The sequence below is a fragment of the Phyllobates terribilis genome, unplaced genomic scaffold (assembly GCF_046119375.1).
Source record: "Phyllobates terribilis strain yellow unplaced genomic scaffold, ASM4611937v1 Scaffold_1__5_contigs__length_1240528914, whole genome shotgun sequence".
NCBI lineage: Eukaryota > Metazoa > Chordata > Amphibia > Anura > Dendrobatidae > Phyllobates > Phyllobates terribilis.
In genome coordinates this window covers 172,253,966-172,271,750 of record NW_027362761.1, presented here as the reverse complement: position 1 = coordinate 172,271,750, position 17,785 = coordinate 172,253,966, and the positions used below count along the sequence as shown (strand labels likewise).

The 17,785-nt window shown below is 41.0% G+C and overlaps 1 protein-coding gene across 1 annotated transcript in view; it reads left to right on the top strand.

Annotated features, from left to right (window-relative positions):
* The window catches only part of LOC141249460 (cytochrome P450 2J2-like), a 46,971-nt gene extending 32,904 nt beyond the window's left edge, over positions 1 to 14,067 (top strand). Inside the window, exons 8-9 of the mRNA XM_073669635.1 lie at positions 6,133 to 6,274; positions 12,514 to 14,067. Of these exons, the coding sequence (XP_073525736.1) occupies positions 6,133 to 6,274; positions 12,514 to 12,692 (321 nt within the window). The 3' untranslated portion in view covers positions 12,693 to 14,067. The remainder of the gene's footprint in view (positions 1 to 6,132; positions 6,275 to 12,513) is intronic.
* Positions 14,068 to 17,785: the final 3,718 nt, after the last annotated feature.

Sequence of the window (17,785 nt, the reverse complement as noted above, 5' to 3'; positions counted from 1 at the left end):
TCTGTGAGGGTCAGGGAGTCCTGTTCTGATCCGATTTTGAGGATCAGAAAAGGACATGCTCAATGCGTCTGTAAAAGCGGACAGCACACAGACACTGCACACAGATGCAGGAATGTAGCCATATTATGTATAGCATACTCACTTAGTATATAGTGTACTCACTTATTATGTATAGCGTCGTCCTTAGTTATATAGTTTCACCTTTTGTATAACACCCTCCCTTATTACGTACCATCCACTCTAGCTCTAGGGGGTCACAGTTGGAGGATCATACTGTGTTGGGGTCACCATACTTTGCCCTGGGAGTTGAGGTGGGGTACAGTAGAGACATTGTACTGTGCATGTGGAGGAATTCACCATGGGGGTATCATACTGTGTTTGGGGGACACTTTTTGGTGGACACTTTTGTTGGCATCTCACTTTATGGGGCAATGAAAGAGGGATCTAGGACTTCAGCAGGAGTAAAATTACTATGTAAAGGATGGAAAGTTGTGAGATCTGCTCTTCTGTGACCCCAACAATTATTTACAATTTTTTTTTTTTGGGGGGGCAATTAGAACTTCTTCTATGGGGCCCCATGATTCCTATGCACGCCCCTGCCTGAAACTTCAACTTCTAAGACTAGTAAGTCCTCGCTACAATAGAAGCGTTCAAAGTTAAACACTGATAGCAACATCAAAATGATCCTGCTTGTTTTCAAGATAAAGTGCACGTTCTGTTGTTGACTGCAGATTGAAGCTTGCAGAATAGGTCAACCAATCCATGGAGTCAACAACTTTTGTGTGGATAACAATGTCACAACTCAACAGATTAGCTGTGGCCATGATCTCTGCATCAGTTGCCCAGACTCCATCATGAGTGATGCCCGAAGTGTTAATATATTCACTCACATTTTGGTTCAAGTATTCCTGCAGTTTTTGTGTCAAGTCAGTTTTCGGGTAGTGGATGACTTTATCTCTGAAAAGGAAGTGGTTGTCCTCTGTTACTGTCAGGATGTAACTGATAGCCCGGGGAAGCAGAAGTTCCCATCATTTTTTGGTTTTGTATATACACCGTGGTTGTCCAAGGTCCCTTGTGCATCCATGGTACACAATCTTACTAACGTAAGGCCAAGAGTCATGCTAAGATACTTTCTTCCTGAACTTGGTAGTGGGTTGAAAGTCTTGCTTTACTTGTGTTGCTGTGTGGCAGAGTCACTGGAACAATCATCAGTGGAATAGGTTGGTGGAGAAATTCATCCTGATAAATGTTAAGGTTGCTGGTGTGGTGGATGTTGCTCAGTTTCTTGCCAGTCTTATTGTTAAGTTTTATTCGTCCCTTGGTCAAGGATTCCACAACTAGGTAGGGTCCAATCCAGCGTGCTTCCATCATTGAACCCATGCAATGAATACGGTGTTGATTCTTGATATAAACAATGGTCCTTAGCAGTGATTTCTTTGTTGGTGATCAAAGGCACGCTTCTGGTGTTCCTGGAAAGAGTGAATATGGTACTAATGGTTGAGTGGAGTTTTTTTTATGAATGTTTGTCAGTGTATTTCGCACATCAGGGTTTACATCATCTGAAATGGGTGTGGGGTCCACAATGTCATTTTCTGAGAAAAGCTTGGCCTTCCGTCCAAACATGACATCAAATGGAGTGTACTTGGTTGAGGCATGCACAGATGTGTGATAGGCAAACAGAATACCAGGGATGAACTGGTCCCAGTTGTTTCCTTGGTCATTGACAAGCTTACTAAGAGATTCTTTGAGTGTTCGATTGTCACGTTCCCGCTGGCCATTTGTTTGTGGGTGTTAAGCAGATGAAATGCGGTGATCTGTTTAAAAATGCTTCAATAGGTTATCAATGATCGAGTTTACAAATTCTCATCCCTGGTCGCTAATGAGAATGTTCATACAGCCAAGGCGGCAAATAACGGAGTACAAAAAATTTGCTACTGACTTTGCACTTCTATCTGAAACAGCTGCTGCTTCAGTCCACTTGGAGAAATGATTAGTGGCAGTAACCTTTACAGGCACTGGTATACTGTTGAGTGGTGGAGCCTCCTTGCTGGTTTTGGGAAGTACAGTGGGTACGGAAAGTATTCAGACCCCGTTAAATTTTTCCTCTTTGTTTCATTGCAGCCATTTGGTAAATTCTAAAAAGTTCATTTTTTTCTCATTAAAGTACACTCGGCACCCCATCTTGACTGAAAAAAGCAGAAATGTAGAAATTTTTACAAATTTATTAAAAAAAAAACAACTGAAATTTCACATGGTGATAAGTATTCAGACCCTTTGCTCAGTATTGAGTAGAAGCACCCTTTTGAGCTACTACAGCCATGAGTCTTCTTGGGAATGATGGAACTAGTTTTTCACACCTGGATTTGGGGATCCTCTGCCATTCTTCCTTGTATATCCTCTCCAGTTCTGTCAGGTTGGATGGTGAACGTTGGTGGACAGCCATTTTCAGGTCTCTCCAGAGATGCTCAATTGGGTTTAGGTCAGGGCTCTGGCTGGGTTAATCAAGAATGGTCACAGAGTTGTTCTGAAGCCACTCCTTTGTTATTTTAGCTGTGTGCTTAGGGTCATTGTCTTGTTGGAAGGTGAACCTTCGGCCAAGTCTGAGATCCAGAGCACTCTGGAAGAGGTTTTCATCCAGGATATCTCTGTACTTGGCAACATTCATGTTTTCTTCAATTGCAACCTGTCGTCCTGTCCCTGCAGCTGAAAAACACCTCCATAGCATAGGATTGTATTGGGCAGGTGATGAGTAGTGCCTGGTTTTCTCCACACATACCGCTTAGAATTATCACCAAAAAGTGCTATATTCATCTCATCAGACCAGAGAATCTTATTTCTCATAGTCTGGGAGTCCTTCATGTGTTTTTGAGCAAACTCTATGCGGGCTTTCTTATGTCTTGCACTGAGGAGAGGCTTCCGTCGGGCCACTCTGGCATAAAGGCCCGACTGGTGGAGGGCTGCAGTGACAGCTGACTTTGTGCAACTTTCTCCCATCTACCTACTGCATCTCTGGTGCTCAGCCACAGTGATCTTGGGGTTCTTCTTTACCTCTCTCACCAAGGCTCTTCTCCCACGATTGCTCAGTTTGGCTGGACGGCCAGGTCTAGGAAGACTTCTGGTGGTCCCAAACTTCTTCCATTTAAGGATTATGGAGGCCACTGTGCTCTTAGGAACCTCGAGTAATGCAGAAATCCTTTTTTAACCTTGGCCAGATCTGTGCCTTGCCACAATTCTGTCTCTGAGCTCCTTGGGCAGTTCCTTTGAGCTCATGATTCTCATTTGGTCTGGCATGCACTGTGAGCTGTGAGGTCTTATATAGACTGGTGTGTGCCTTTCCAAATCAAGTCCTATCAGTTTAATTAAACACAGCTGGACTCCAATGAAGGAGTAGAACTGTCTCAAGGAGGATCACAAGGAAATGGACAGCATGTGACTTAAATATGAGTGTCTGAGCAAAGGGTCTGAATACTTATGACCATGTGATATTTGTTTTTCTTTTTTAATAAATTTGCAAAAATTTCTACATTTCTGTTTTTTTTCAGTCGAGATGGGGTGCAGAGTGTACGTTAATGAGAAAAAAAATGAACTTTTTAGAAGATACCAAATGGCTGCAATGAAAGAAAGAGTGAAAAATTTAAAGGGGTCTGAATAGTTTCCGTACCCACTGTATGACAAAACATTTTAGACAGGCTTTGACATGTTGGTAAATGTCATTCTTCATTCCCTTCCAGTTATAACGGTCAGAGATTTTGACTAACGTTTTATCTCTGCCAAAATGGCCACCAGAAATTGGGTTGTTGTGACAGGCCTTCAGAATATTTGGCATTCGGCTTTTAGTGAGAACCTCCTTTTCCCCATGGTAAAGAATCTCTTTGTCTGCTTGATATGGGTTAGCTGTTTGCCTAAACTGGGATTTGGCATTTATACGTTTCTCTGGACGTACATCGCAAATCCACTGAGGGTACTTTTGTTCTGTTGCAGTGAAGAATCTAAAAAGCCGGTCATGCAGTTGGTCTTCCATGATTGTCAAAATTGCAAAACTTAATAGTTTGGTGTTAGAGGAAGCAGTTCTATGTCTGAGTATGATAGAAAGAGATCTGTACACTTTTCAACCAGAGACCGGGTAAGAAAACCAGTGAAGTGATAAGATCAAGTTACAGTTGCATTCAAAGGGTTTAGATAAGTAATTTAATGAGTAAATACTATTGCGAAATGTGCAAGTCATCTTTTATCTTTGTGGAACGCTAACATCTGAGTCATTACAACAAATATGACACATCTCAGATGTTAAGACTTCCCAATCAATCTTCATCATGTGATTAACAACACAAATACCTTCCCACTACGTGTAAGTCAGTTTTAAGTTATTAAAAAATGGCATCTAAAATCTCATTTACAAGGGCTCATAAAAAAGAGGGGCATATGCTGGAGGGGTATAGTTTGGCCAAGGCTATATTATACCCCGGAGTATAGTTTGGCCTAGGACAGTTTATCCCCCTGGGGTATATTGTAGCTGGAGGAATATAGTTTGGCCTAGGACAGTTTATTCCCATGAGGGGTATATTGTAGCCTGGAGGAGTATAGTTTGGCCTAGGCTATTTTATACCCCTGGGGGCTCGCTCCCTGCAGTATACTGTGCTTCCAGGACCTGTGCTGATGACACTGATCAGCTGATCCGTGATGGTCACGAGACCAATCAGCTGATGGTCACGAGACCAATCAGCTGATGGTCACGAGACCAATCAGCTGATGGTCACGAGACCCTGTGAACATTTGCAAGAATGTTCCCAGGGTGGTAAGTTTACAGGGGCTAATCAGCTGATCTTCAGCTGATCAACCCCAGTGACCTCCTGCAGCAATGTATACTGACAGGAGTGATTTTACACTCCTGTTATGTCACTGCTATTGAAGACCGCATTGTATACTAAGTGATGGAGACCACACAATTTTTTTTTTAAATTTTAGGCTCTGTGGCCATGATCCGGACATAGCAGTGCTTTGGACGCATATTTTTTGCTGCGTCCAAAATGTTGCATTCTATTGAAAGCAGGTAAATCCACATGTGGTCACTGAACCAGGAGGATTTATCACATTCAATACATTCTAGTAGTCATATTTCTGTTGTGGAGACTAGCTACTCCGCAAGAGAATTTGATATGCTGCGGTCCTGAAGACGCGCTGCATGTCAGTGTCCACGGGTGATTCGCAGCCTCAGATGCACGCAGAGTGGACATGGGATTTCTAGAGATCCCATCCACTATGCTGTAACATCTGGACAAACACGCAGCATCAAACCTGCAGTGGCTCCTGATTGTGGCCACGTACCCAAACTCACCCCCAGCATGTCAATTTCTGTAGCGGACACGCTAGTCTCCGCTGCAGATTTTGACCGACTGAAGTGTCATTATATGCAGTAGATTCACATGTACCGACAACAAAAGTGCGGCATTAGAACACAGCATTTTGGACGCAACAAAAATGCGCTGTGTCCAAAGCGCTGCTGAGTGCTGATCGGGGGAACGTAGCGGCTAACGAAACAACTGTGAGCTGTTATTAATGGCCATGGACCATGTTTGCAAATGGCACCTTCCCAGGCTAATAATACCAGTTCACAGCTGCTGCATAAATTACATGAATAGAAATGCTAATCAAGATTGGGTGAATGGGACTAGCTGACACACAGCTCTTTTGTTTGGTGATGACAGGGTGTCAATGAGACCTTTTCATGACCAAACTTAATTAAAGTAAAAGTATTGAGTTAAATAAACACACAGACACATAGTAAACACTTTATTTGAAAAGCAACAGACACATTCTTTAATCATTTAAATTAACCAATATACTCACCCCAGTTCTGACAATAATTTCAAGGGTTTAAGTAATGTCCCACCAAATAACTTTATTTAGCTCCAAAAAGCATACATTGATGTACAAAAAACGCTTCAAAAACCACATAAAAAAAAGCATCAAAAACGCCCAGCGTTTTTCCTGCTAAGGAGAGGCTGAAATGCTCAGGAAATTTCTGCTTCAAATTCTGATCATGCGCACATAGCCTAAAGGAAGATTATTATATGTAAATTCAGAGATACACTATAAGTAATATGTATTTTCTGGCTTCTCTTATTGTTTCAGGACATAAATATTTTACCCAATCTAGACTCTGTGTTACATGACCCCATATACTGGGAAAAGCCGGATAAGTTCAACCCTGATCATTTCTTAGACAAAGATGGAAACTTTCAATCAAATGAGGCTTTCCTGCCATTTTCTGCTGGTGAGTTTATAAATGTCTCATACATTACAGTGTGATGAGCAGAATCACTTTCAGAACTAGCAGTTGCCATTGGACAGACTTCTGAAAGTGTTTGGGTTTTTCTGAGCACAGATACAGTCTCTAAAATAGGATGTGCACATTTGTTCAAACAGGATGTTGATGTTTTCATTATTATTTTTCAAAAAAAAAAGTTTAGCAGTAGGACTGTGTTCACATGCTGCACTTTTTGCTGCGTTTTTTTTTATGCAAATTAAAATATGTTTCTTTAAATAGCAACAAAAGTTATGAGATTTCAAAAATCTCATGCACATACTTGAACTGCTGCATATTAGAAATCTGCAGCATGTCACTTCTTTCAGCGTTTTTACAGCGTTTTTTCAACCATAGAAAGCAATAAGAAAGTGAAAAAACGCTGCAAAAACACGATCAGCAGCAATATCTAGGGGATGCACCAAACATCCAGGGGATGGTCTACTCCAACTACGGTGTGCAGTTACCATCGTTAACTGGCTGATGTGAGTTTTAAGGGTAACAATCCTACTGATGTTATCACTAATGCCTAACATTTGCCATTATGACAATATCACCACTATAAGGTCAGCCATCAATGTACACTACCATCTGTGACATCAACACCTGTTCTGGGACATTAAACCCTTCACGCTGTGGCCATTTTCATTTTTTCCTCTCCTTCTACCAAGAACCATGACTTTTTTATTTTTCCATCAACATAGACATATGAGGGCTTGTTTTTTGTAGGACGAGTTGTACTTTTGAAAGACACCATTCATTCTACCACATAGTGTACTGGAAAGCAGGTAAAAAATTCAAATGCGTTGAAATTCCAAAAAAAGTGCAATTTCACCATTTTTGGGGAGTTTTTAATTTACCATGTTCACTATACGGTAAATCTGACCGGGCAATATGATTCCCCAGGACAGTATGTAGATACCAAACATGCATAGTTTTTTTATTATTTAAGTGGTGAAAAACAATTCGAACATTCATTAAAAAAACAACCTTTTCCTGTGTTGCCATTTTCCGAGACCTGTAATACTTAAAATTTTTGGAATATGGGGCTGTTTTGTGTTTTTTCATATTTTAATTTTTTTTTTTACTTTTTACTCTATGTAATAGTCCCACTAGGGAACTTGGTAGGCTCAACCCTCCTAAGCCGTCTATACAAGAATGTAGGCCATCGAAAGATGAATAAAATTATGCCTTAATATCCTGGTTTATATGTCCCTTATCCTGTGCCCCATCCTTGTATATTTATCCCTCATCCTGGTATATATGTCATTTATTCTGATATATTCCCCATTCTGGTAAAAGCGATCAAAAAACATTATGTGCCCCAAAATGGTACCAAAAAAGTGTCCAACTCGTCGCACCAAAAATAAGCCCTCATACTGGTCTATTCTTCAAAAAATAAAAAGTTACAGCTCTCAGAATATGGTGACAAAAAGATGATTTTTTTTTTTAATAAAAAAGCATTTTTACTGTGTGATAGCTGCAAAACATGGAAACCAGATATAAATCTGATGTCGCTGTAATCGCACCGACCCGAAGAATAAAGTCATGTAATCAATTACACTGCACGGTGAACCGCGCAAAAATAAAAATAAGAATTATTCTTGTGCTGCTAATTGTTCATTCAGACTCCCAAAAATCGGATTAAGGGTCAGTTCACATTTATCCTGTGCACTCTGCTGAGCGCTTACATAGGGATTTCCGTGTAAGTACCAGAAACTACGTTTCAGACAAAATCCTCGCCAAAACCACTCACTTATGGGACACATGGAGTCATTTTGGAATCAGTCTGGTCTCTGTTCCGGTGGTGTCACGTCATTTTAGGTTTCTTTTTAACGCACAAGTGTAGATGACCACGGTTCTGTGCCTAAAAAGATGAATACCACAGGAACAGAGGCCAAACAGACTCCAAAGTGTCTCCATCTGCCTCATTACAGTGTGTGGTTCCGTCGGGGGTTTCGTCTGAATCGCATTTTTGTGGGATTTAGGGCTCATACTCATATGTGAGAAAAAAAAGGTCTGATTTTCATGAGAGGACAATGCGATTTTTCACATCTAGCATCCGTATGACATCCGTATGCAATGCGTTTTTTTTCTCTGCAACTATTACTCTACAATCATTTACAGGACCATTTACAGTGTTTTATGCTACAGAATGGTAATGTATCCGTAAAAATCGGATGGCATATGGATGGTCCATACGCCGTCCGTTTTTTTTCTCGCACCCATTGACTTGCATTGGCGAGTCTCATCCGATATACGCGGCAAATCGCAGCATGCTGCGATTTTTTTCTCAGTCCGATTTCAGCTGAGAAAAAAATCGCAGATGAGATGTAACTAATTGAACTCTGACCAATGTTAATCTACCTGATTTTTTATCGGATTGCACTAGTCCGTTTTCTCGCAAATGAGTATGAGCCCTTACATGGACACTCCAACGGAAGTGCTCAGCGTAAAACACAAGAATGTCACCCCAGCCTTATACTAGAAGCGATCAAAAAATATTATGTACCTAAAAAAGTCACCAATAAAAACCCCTAACTTATCCTGCACAAAACCAGCCCCCACTCAGGTCCGTCATCTGTCTCTGGAACTATCGGGTTCCCATGTTACTGGTAGAACAAAGACTCTAGAAAAGCAAAGGCTCTCATCCCTTCAAATAAAATCCAGTGAATTCTGTGCTCCCAAATCCAAATGCCCCCTTCTTCTGAGCCCCACCGTGCCTAAGCCACAGTAAGCGGCCACATGTTTCGCATTATTGTAGTGGAGAGAGCCCAATTAACAATTTACGGGGTGCGTGTCTCCAGAAGCACAAACTGAGCACAATGCATGGGGGCACTATACTGTATGGGAGTACAATATATAGGCATTAAACTGCCATATTTGCAATTCTCCAGAATAAAGCACGGCATGGATGTTACAAAATAGATGCAGCTGTAGATGAATTCATTGAGAGGTGCAATTTCTACAATGGGGTCACTTTTGGGCGTAAACTATTCTACCAAAATCTGTTCTCCAAAAGCCAAATAGCGCTCCTTCCGTCTCAGCCCTGACATGTGGCCAAACAATAGTTTCCGATAACATATGGGGCATCAGCGTTCGGGAGAAATTGTGCAATAAATTGTGGGGTCCAGTTTCACTTATTAACCCTTGTGTAACTGACAAATTTGCAGCAAATACAAAAATTACATTTTTACCACTAAAATGTTATACTTCCACGTCACAATGTTATCAAATTTTGTGAGACACCTGTGGGTTCAAAATACTACACACCAATATGAAATCCTTAAGCAGTGAAATTTCTAATATGGGGTCACTTAAAGGGATTTCTGCTGTTTTAGTGTTGCAGGGCATCAGCAAATGCGACGTGGCATTCACAATCTATTCCAGACAAATTTATACTCCAAAAGTCAAATAGCACTCTATCCATTCTGAGCCGTGCCATGTGCCCAAACAGCAGTTTTCACTACATATGGGGTATCATTGCGTGCGGGAGAAATTGTGTAACAAATTATGGGTTCAGTTTTCTTCTATTATCCATTGTGAAAATTACTAATTTGGGGCTAAAACATCATTTTAGCGTAAAAAGCTTAATTTTCGTTTTCACATCTTCATTTTAAAAGTTCTGTGAAGTACCTATAGGTTCAACATGCTCAACACAGCCCTCAATGAATTCCTTGATGGGTCTAGTTTCCAAATGGGGTCCCTTGTATGGGTTTCTGCTGTTTTGGTACCCCAGGGGCTCTGCAAATGTGACGTGGTGTCTCCAATCTATTCCAGCCAAATTTACATTCCAAATACAAAATGTCACATCTTCCCTTCTGAGCCATGCCGTGTGCCCAAACAGAACTTTTTGACTACATGTGTGATATTGTCGCTCTCAGAAAAAAGTGGGTAACAAACTGAGGTCCACTTTTTCGTGTTTCCTCTTGCAAAAGTGAAAAATTTAAAGATAAAGCAACATTTTCGTGAAAGAAATTAAAATTTTCAATATGACGACCTAATGTTAAATTCTGTGTCGTACCCGTGGGTTCAAAATGCTCACTATAACCCTGGATAAAATCCATGAGGGGTGCAGCTTAACCCCTTAATTACCGGGGACGTATTAGTATGCATGTTTGCGTACTGCCCGTTCAGTGAGGGCTGCTGCGCTGAGCCCTCACTGAACGGAGCACATGTCAGCTGATTCTTACAGCTGACATGTGCCCGCAACAGCCGCGGGTGGAATCGCGATCCACCCGCGGCTGTTAACCTGTTAAATGCCGCTGTCAATCTCTGACAGCAGCATTTAACGCGCGCTTCCGGGTAGCGCGTCATAAACCCCGCCCACTGGCAACCCCGTCACGTGATCGCGGGTCGCCGATGGGTGGGCATGACAACCCAGGGTCTGCAGCAGACGCCTGTGGTTGTCATGATCTTGTCGCTATGAGCGACACCTAGTGGTCGGCGCTCATAGCACAGGACCATTTCTGCTGCATGCAGGGGACCAGCTCGTCCCTGTATGTAGCAGAGGCGATCGGACAGTTGCTGCTTCTAGTCTCCTATGGAGACTATTGAAGCATGCAAAAAGTAAAAAAAAAACGTTTTTAAAAATATAAAAAAAAATAAAAAAATATAAAAGTTTAAATCACCCCCCGTTTGCCCCATTCAAAATAAAATAAAAAATAAACCCCACATACACATTTGGTATCGCCGCGTTCAGAATCGCACGATCTATCAATATAAAAAAAGAATTAATCCGATCGGTAAACGGCGTAACGAGAAAAAAATTCTAAACGCCAGAATTACGTTTTTTGGTCGCCGCAAAATTGCAATAAAATGCAATAACGGGCGATCAAAACATCGGATCTACCCCAAATGTTATCAATAAAAATGTCAGCCCGGTGCACAAAAAATAAGCCCTCACCCGGCCCCAGATCCAGAAAAATGGAGACGCTACGGGTCTTAGAAAATGGCGCTATTTTTTTTTTTTTTTTACCAAATTTTGGAATTTTTTTTCACCACTTAAATATAAAAGAACCTATACATGTTTGGTGTCTATGAACTTGTAATGACCTGGAGAATCATAATGGCAGGTCAGTTTTAGCATTCAGTGAACGTGGTAAAAAAAATAAATAAAAAACAACTGTGGCATTGCACTTTTTTTGCAATTTTACCGCACTTGGAATTTTTTTCCCACTTTCCTGTACAGGATATGGTAAAACTAGTAATGGCGTTGAAAAGTACAACTCGTCCCGCAAAAAATAAGCTCTCACATAGCCATATTGACCAAAAAATAAAAACGCTATGGCTCTGGGAACAAGGGGAGCAAAAACGAAAATGCAAAAACGGAAAATGCTCCGGGGATTAAGGGGTTAAAAAATGGGGTCACTTATTGGGGGTTTCTGCTGTTTAGGCACCATAAGGTCCCTGCAAATGCGACATAGCGCTCACACTCTATTTCAGCTAAATTTATGTTCCAAAATTCACTCAGAAGAAACTGGTTAAATTGTGGGGTCCATTTTTTCACGCTATTCCTTGTAAAAGTGAACAAAATTGGGGCTTTTTTTTTTTTTCATTTCACTTTGCATTAATTCCTGTGTAGCACATGAAGGGTTAAAAAATTTCCTGACAACAATTTTGAGGTATTTGAGGGGTGAGATTTTTAAGATGGTATTACTTTTGGTGAGTTTCCAATATATAGGCCCCTCAAAGTCCATTTAAATCTGAATAGGTGCCTAAAGAAACAGGTTTTGTAAATGTTTTGGAAAAAAAAAAGAATGAGAAATCACAGCTAAACTTTTAACCCTTCTAACATCCTGACAAAATAAAATGATGTTTGAAAAATGTTTGATACAGATGTAAAAGTAGACATATGGGAAATGTTGTTTACTATTTATTTTGTACAGCATGACTAACTGGTTTAAGGATATAAAAATTGAAAGTTTGAAATTTGCAAATGTTTAAACATTTTTGGCAAAATGCCGATATTTTCACAAATAAACGCAAAACATATAGACCTAAATTCACCACCAATATAAAAGTGCAATGTGCCACGAATAAACAATCTCAGAATCACTGGGATCTGTTGAAGTGTTCCAAAGTTATTACCACTGGTCAGAATTAAAAAATTTGGCCTGGTTATTAAGGTTAAAATTGGCTAGATCACTAAGGAGTTAAATACGTCGTTGATATTTCTTAATAAATATAAATATTGCATTTTTTTTCAGGACACAGGGTATGTCTGGGACAACAATTAGCACGATTTGAATTGGTCATTTTCTTTATTACTCTAATGAGGGCATTCAGATTCCAGCTTCCAAAAGGAGTGACAGAAGTTAATACAAAGTACCTAGCAAAAGTGACATTACAGCCTCACCCTTATAAAGTCTGTATAATGCAAAGATGAGATCTCATCTATCCTTGATAAGAAGAAGGAAAACAACAGACTATCACTGCACATCAATTTTAGAAATGTTCACATTTAGGATAATATAAAGAAAAGTTAACAAATAACTTGTTTGATTAGTTAAGAAATTTGCTCAGTATTATGTAAATGTATAAATATATTGCATAACCTTTGTTGTAATGATGAGTTATAATAATCGGTAATGAGGGAAGCATTCACAATTGTGAAGACTTCTGAGCTGTATTCCTAAACAATCCTTGCTATATTTACAAAGTATTTTACAAAATGACTTATTGTTTAAATCATTTTTATGGTAAATGTTTTTATATTTTTCATTTTCCATATTCTTATCTATATAAATAAAAAAAAGAAATCTTGCCATTTTCACACTGTCCACTAAGCCTAACTTACATAGCCTGTTCTTTACAGAAAACTTTTCAGGATTAAAATGAAAAATAACACCTCTATATACAGTAGATAAAGTAGATAACACAGGATCCACCCATCACAATAGGTGATCTCACTTCACATAACCTTTGCCCAGATTAGATATATGAAAGCATTCAAAATAATGAAGTGAAGCAAAGAAAATGTTTATTCATGCAATCCAATATATCCAGAATTTTAACGTTCCGGCCCTGAATCCGCGCGCTCATCAGAACGGTGCTGCATGGAATGTAGAACAATTGTGCAAGTGAAGAATATTACATTACAAAACCAAAACCAAAACAGAAACCAGATTTAAATGTGAAAAGTAAAACAGAAGTATACTAAGCTAAAGTGGTATAAAGTATAATTGTCATGGCTAAAGGTAATATAGAGAATTACATATAAAAAGGTATACACCACTATAATTATTGTGATCATTTGCCCAAATTAGAGCATGCCTCGAAAACTCACATGTAGAAGTCGATTAGCTAGACACGTTCGAAAGACGGATTCAGAAGATTGGTTCATGTCACCATTTTCCAAGGCACAATGTTTTTATTTATCTATTGAGTGAACTGTGTGGGGGAGTATTTTTTTATTTGCTTTACTTCTTAAAGGGAATCGGTCAGCCGGGTTTTGTTACCTCACCTGAGAGCATGTAAATATGAATATATTTCCTAGCCTTTGGAAGAACAAAGATTGGACAAAAACATGTTATGAACTACTTGTATTTTTTTTTCTTTTCTTTCTTTTTTGGTTCAAAACCGTAATGCTTTTAATAAATTGTACACCCTAATACATGTTCATCCAGAATCCTCTCTAATGATGTTTCAATTTTTTTGCCTTATCTGGTGTATCCCATTCTAATTTTAGGTCTTTAAGATAGTAAAAAATATATTGCATAACTTTGAGATTTTTTTTGCTCAATAAATTGTTATGAAGTTAAGCTGTAAATGTTTTCTTGTTCAGTTACATCACCATCTGTTTGAATGATCATCAGACACTGATATGTCCACATATGTTAACAGAAATGGAAAAATGTACAAGTAGGTGGGCTTTTCTGGTATGCAGCTGTAGGGCTATGTGCTGTGATCAACCAGCTGCCGCCATCCACTGCTCTGCCTCCATCTGCTGCTCTTCCTCCATCCGCTGCTCCTCCTCCACTCTCACATATTCTTTTTATACTGATGAAGTACTCCTATGCCATGCAGTATGAAAGTCATAAAACACAAACTGTAAAGGGGCTTACACTTTGGACAGGTTGTGTGGTTGCTGTATTCTACAAGTTACTTGGACACTTAAAGCAGTGCAGGCCCTAAGAATAAAGAAAGGTTGTGCTTAGTAGCAGCCATAGTCCCCCTTTATGCATGAGCTCTGCACACCTTACTAGCCCACTGATACACTTGCCGAGTACATACCTTGGCATTCTCCTATTACACTTATTTAGACCTGGTTATCCTACTAATAAAGATTGCCATCTTGGTACATAGTCTGGCTCACTCACAGTTGGACAAGAACTGCAGGAAAAACATGTAAAATAGTGCCACCAATGACCAAGCACAAGTGATTGGGGTTTCGGGCAAACAGTAGTTGGACTGTTTGTTTTTTAAAACTAGCACACACAATCCTCCTAACCCGCAGTTGCAGCAATGGGCACCTGCTTTTATGTGCTCCCTTTTCCAGTGTAACCACTCCTAGGACTTCATTCACAACTGATTTGGAGCTTACGCTAATAAGCTATGTCATATGTTCCCAGATTTTAACGGGAAGAAAAGCAAAGCAAACTTAAATGGGTTGCCGACCTTAGGGTACAAGTCTGCAGCCTCTCTATGTGACTGGAGACTTTTGAATCCTCACATCGTGCAAACTGCGCGCTGTGGGGATTCGCTAGTGATGGCAGCGGCAGTCACGTGACTGCAAGTATACAACGTGCATACATGCAGTCATGTGCCACCTAGATGTGTGCGGCCTTGCTCAATGCAAGCCTATTGAGCGAGGGCGGACAAGTCTAGTCGTAATGTGGCCAGAAGTACGCAAATCGCATACTTGCGGTCACATGACCGCCTGCTCCTGATGTCGCACGATCCTCACAGTGGGCACACTGTGAGGATTCACAAGTCTGCAGTAATATTGAGTGATTGCAAACTTGTACTCTGAGGACAGACGACTCCTTTAATATGATGGATAACCTAACAGAAGCTGAACGTACCCCACAAACAATGGCACATCCAATTCCTGTAAGGTTCCCATTTCCTGCATATAAGAAGGCAGGTGTGCGCCCAGCCTATATATTTTACAAAGTATCATGTATTTTATACACAACACATTTAAAAAAAACAAGTATGTTGGGTACAATTTAGAACAGACTGTTTGAAAGTCTCATTTCTAACAGGTTTTATGTTTATTTAGCACCTGTCAATCTCAAGCTTAAAGGGGTTTCTATCCCCTGAAAACATTGTTTATATGCTAATTTGTGCTGGATTATAATGAAATAGACCACTACAGTGGGTTATTTTGTTGTTTCTACCTTCACTTCCTGTAGATTTTTGTTTTTTTATGGGTGCTTACATTCTCCACTTACTGGTTAGTCAGGTTCCTATGTATTTTTTTTTTCTAACCAAACCCATGATGCTTTGCACTGTCCTCACAGCCAGGGCCAGCACCGACCTCCCATGCTGCTGCACATCATTTCTGCCCACTCATATTGGTGAACACATATTTAAGATAAAATCATTGCTGTCTGATGCAGTCGAAATGGATGTGGTTTCAGCTGCATGTTTAGCATCGGCAGAACACCACCATTTTACCCTCAGTCAGACATTCAGAATCTTCAAGTGGCTCTCTTAGTTGTGCTACCTCTTATTGTTCACAGAAAGGAGCCAGCTGGTTGTGCCTGATCGGCTTCTGTCACACAGCAGTACAGAACTAATCACCTACACTGTGCCCATTACACCCATTCTAATAATGTTAGTCTATGTACCTCGTTATTATCCTCCAATAGAATACCTGATCTGCTGCCTCTCTGCCTGCCCATCCTCCTGTACCTGTACGTCTGTCTGTCACACGACCAAGTTCACTACCTTCACAATCTTTCCTCTCTCTCCCAGCTCCCTATCTCCAGGCATTATAGTACTGCCCCTCTCCCCATGTATTATATAACACAGCTACCATCCCCGTATTACAGTACAACTCCCATCCCTCTGTATCATAATGGGCCGGCGATAGAGTCTCTGCTATAGTGACCTCTTCCACCTTGCCTTCGGGAGCGGCTCCCAGGCAAGGAGTTTCCACAGGTACCCGGTCCCACCAAGGCTTGAGCAAGTTCACATGGTATACTTGGTGCAGCTTTCTTCTGCCAGGCTGGTGGACTATGAAATTAACTTCGCTGACTTTCTCCACCACCTCGTACGGACCTTGCCATTTGGCCAGGAACTTGCTCTCGACTGTGGGGATTAGCACCAAAACACGGTCCCCGGGCTGAAACTGCCTCAGGCTCGCCGATCGGTTATAGACCCTTGCCTGGGCTTCCTGCGCCTGGAGGTGGTGCACCTTTTCGATCATCATCACTTTTGCTATTCTTTCCTGCATCTGGGCAACATGTTCAATAACACTCCGATGTAGCGTAACCTCAGCTTCCCAGGCTTCCTTAGCGATATCCAGGAGCCCTTGCGGGTTTCGTCCATACAGCAGCTGAAACGGAGAAAAGCCAGTAGAGGCTTGTGGAACTTCCCTTACTGAGAAGAGCAGGAATGGCCGCAGGTAGTCCAAGTCACGTCCATCCTTCTCTATAACATTCTTGAGCATCGCTTTCAGGGTCTTATTAAAGCGCTCTGCTAAGCCATTTGTCTGCGGATGGAGGTTTGCTGAGTAATCTGGAGGACCTTGCACAGGTCCTTCATTACCTTGCTCATGAACGGGGCCTCTTGATCCATTAGGATTTCCTTCGGCAGACTGGTCCTGGCAAATATATGGGCCAGTTCCCTGGCTATGCATTTGCTCGAAGAGTTCCTTAGTGGTACCGCTTCTTGATACCGGGTTGCATAGTCCATGATCACCAGAATGTATTGGTGGCCTCGGGCTCATTTGAATACGGGCCCTACTAGGTCCATAGCAATCCTCTCAAAGGGGATTTCTATCACTTGGAATTGGAACTAATGGACTATGGAAGTGGGAAGAGGGAGCGGTTATTTGGCAGGTGTGGCAGGACGTACAATAGTTCAGAATTTCTCGGTAACACCCTGGCCAATAATACCTTAATATCCTCTCCTGAGTCTTCTCGACCCCTAGGTGTCCCTCCAGAACATGCGAATGGGCCATATCTCGCACCCTCCGTCTGTATAGCCCCAGCAGTAGCAGGTGTTCCACAATTTCACCGCCCCTTAGTTTGGCCACCCAATATAACAACTGTTATGATCTGCAACATGTACTAAGGAAAGATAGGGGAAAGCTGTCCCTACAGTAAGACTAAGCTGAATCCCTACGATGTAGCGGGCAGCCTGTTCCTAGTGAACAGACCCGCCTTAGTCCTCGGCTAGTCTGAAAGAAGACCTATAGAATTAAGGGAGGGGTCCCTAAAAGAACTAAGGACTGGAACAAAAATGGGACACCTCCTAAACAGAAGTTGTTGCAGAACACAAAAAGACAAACTGACAAAAAGTACTAGA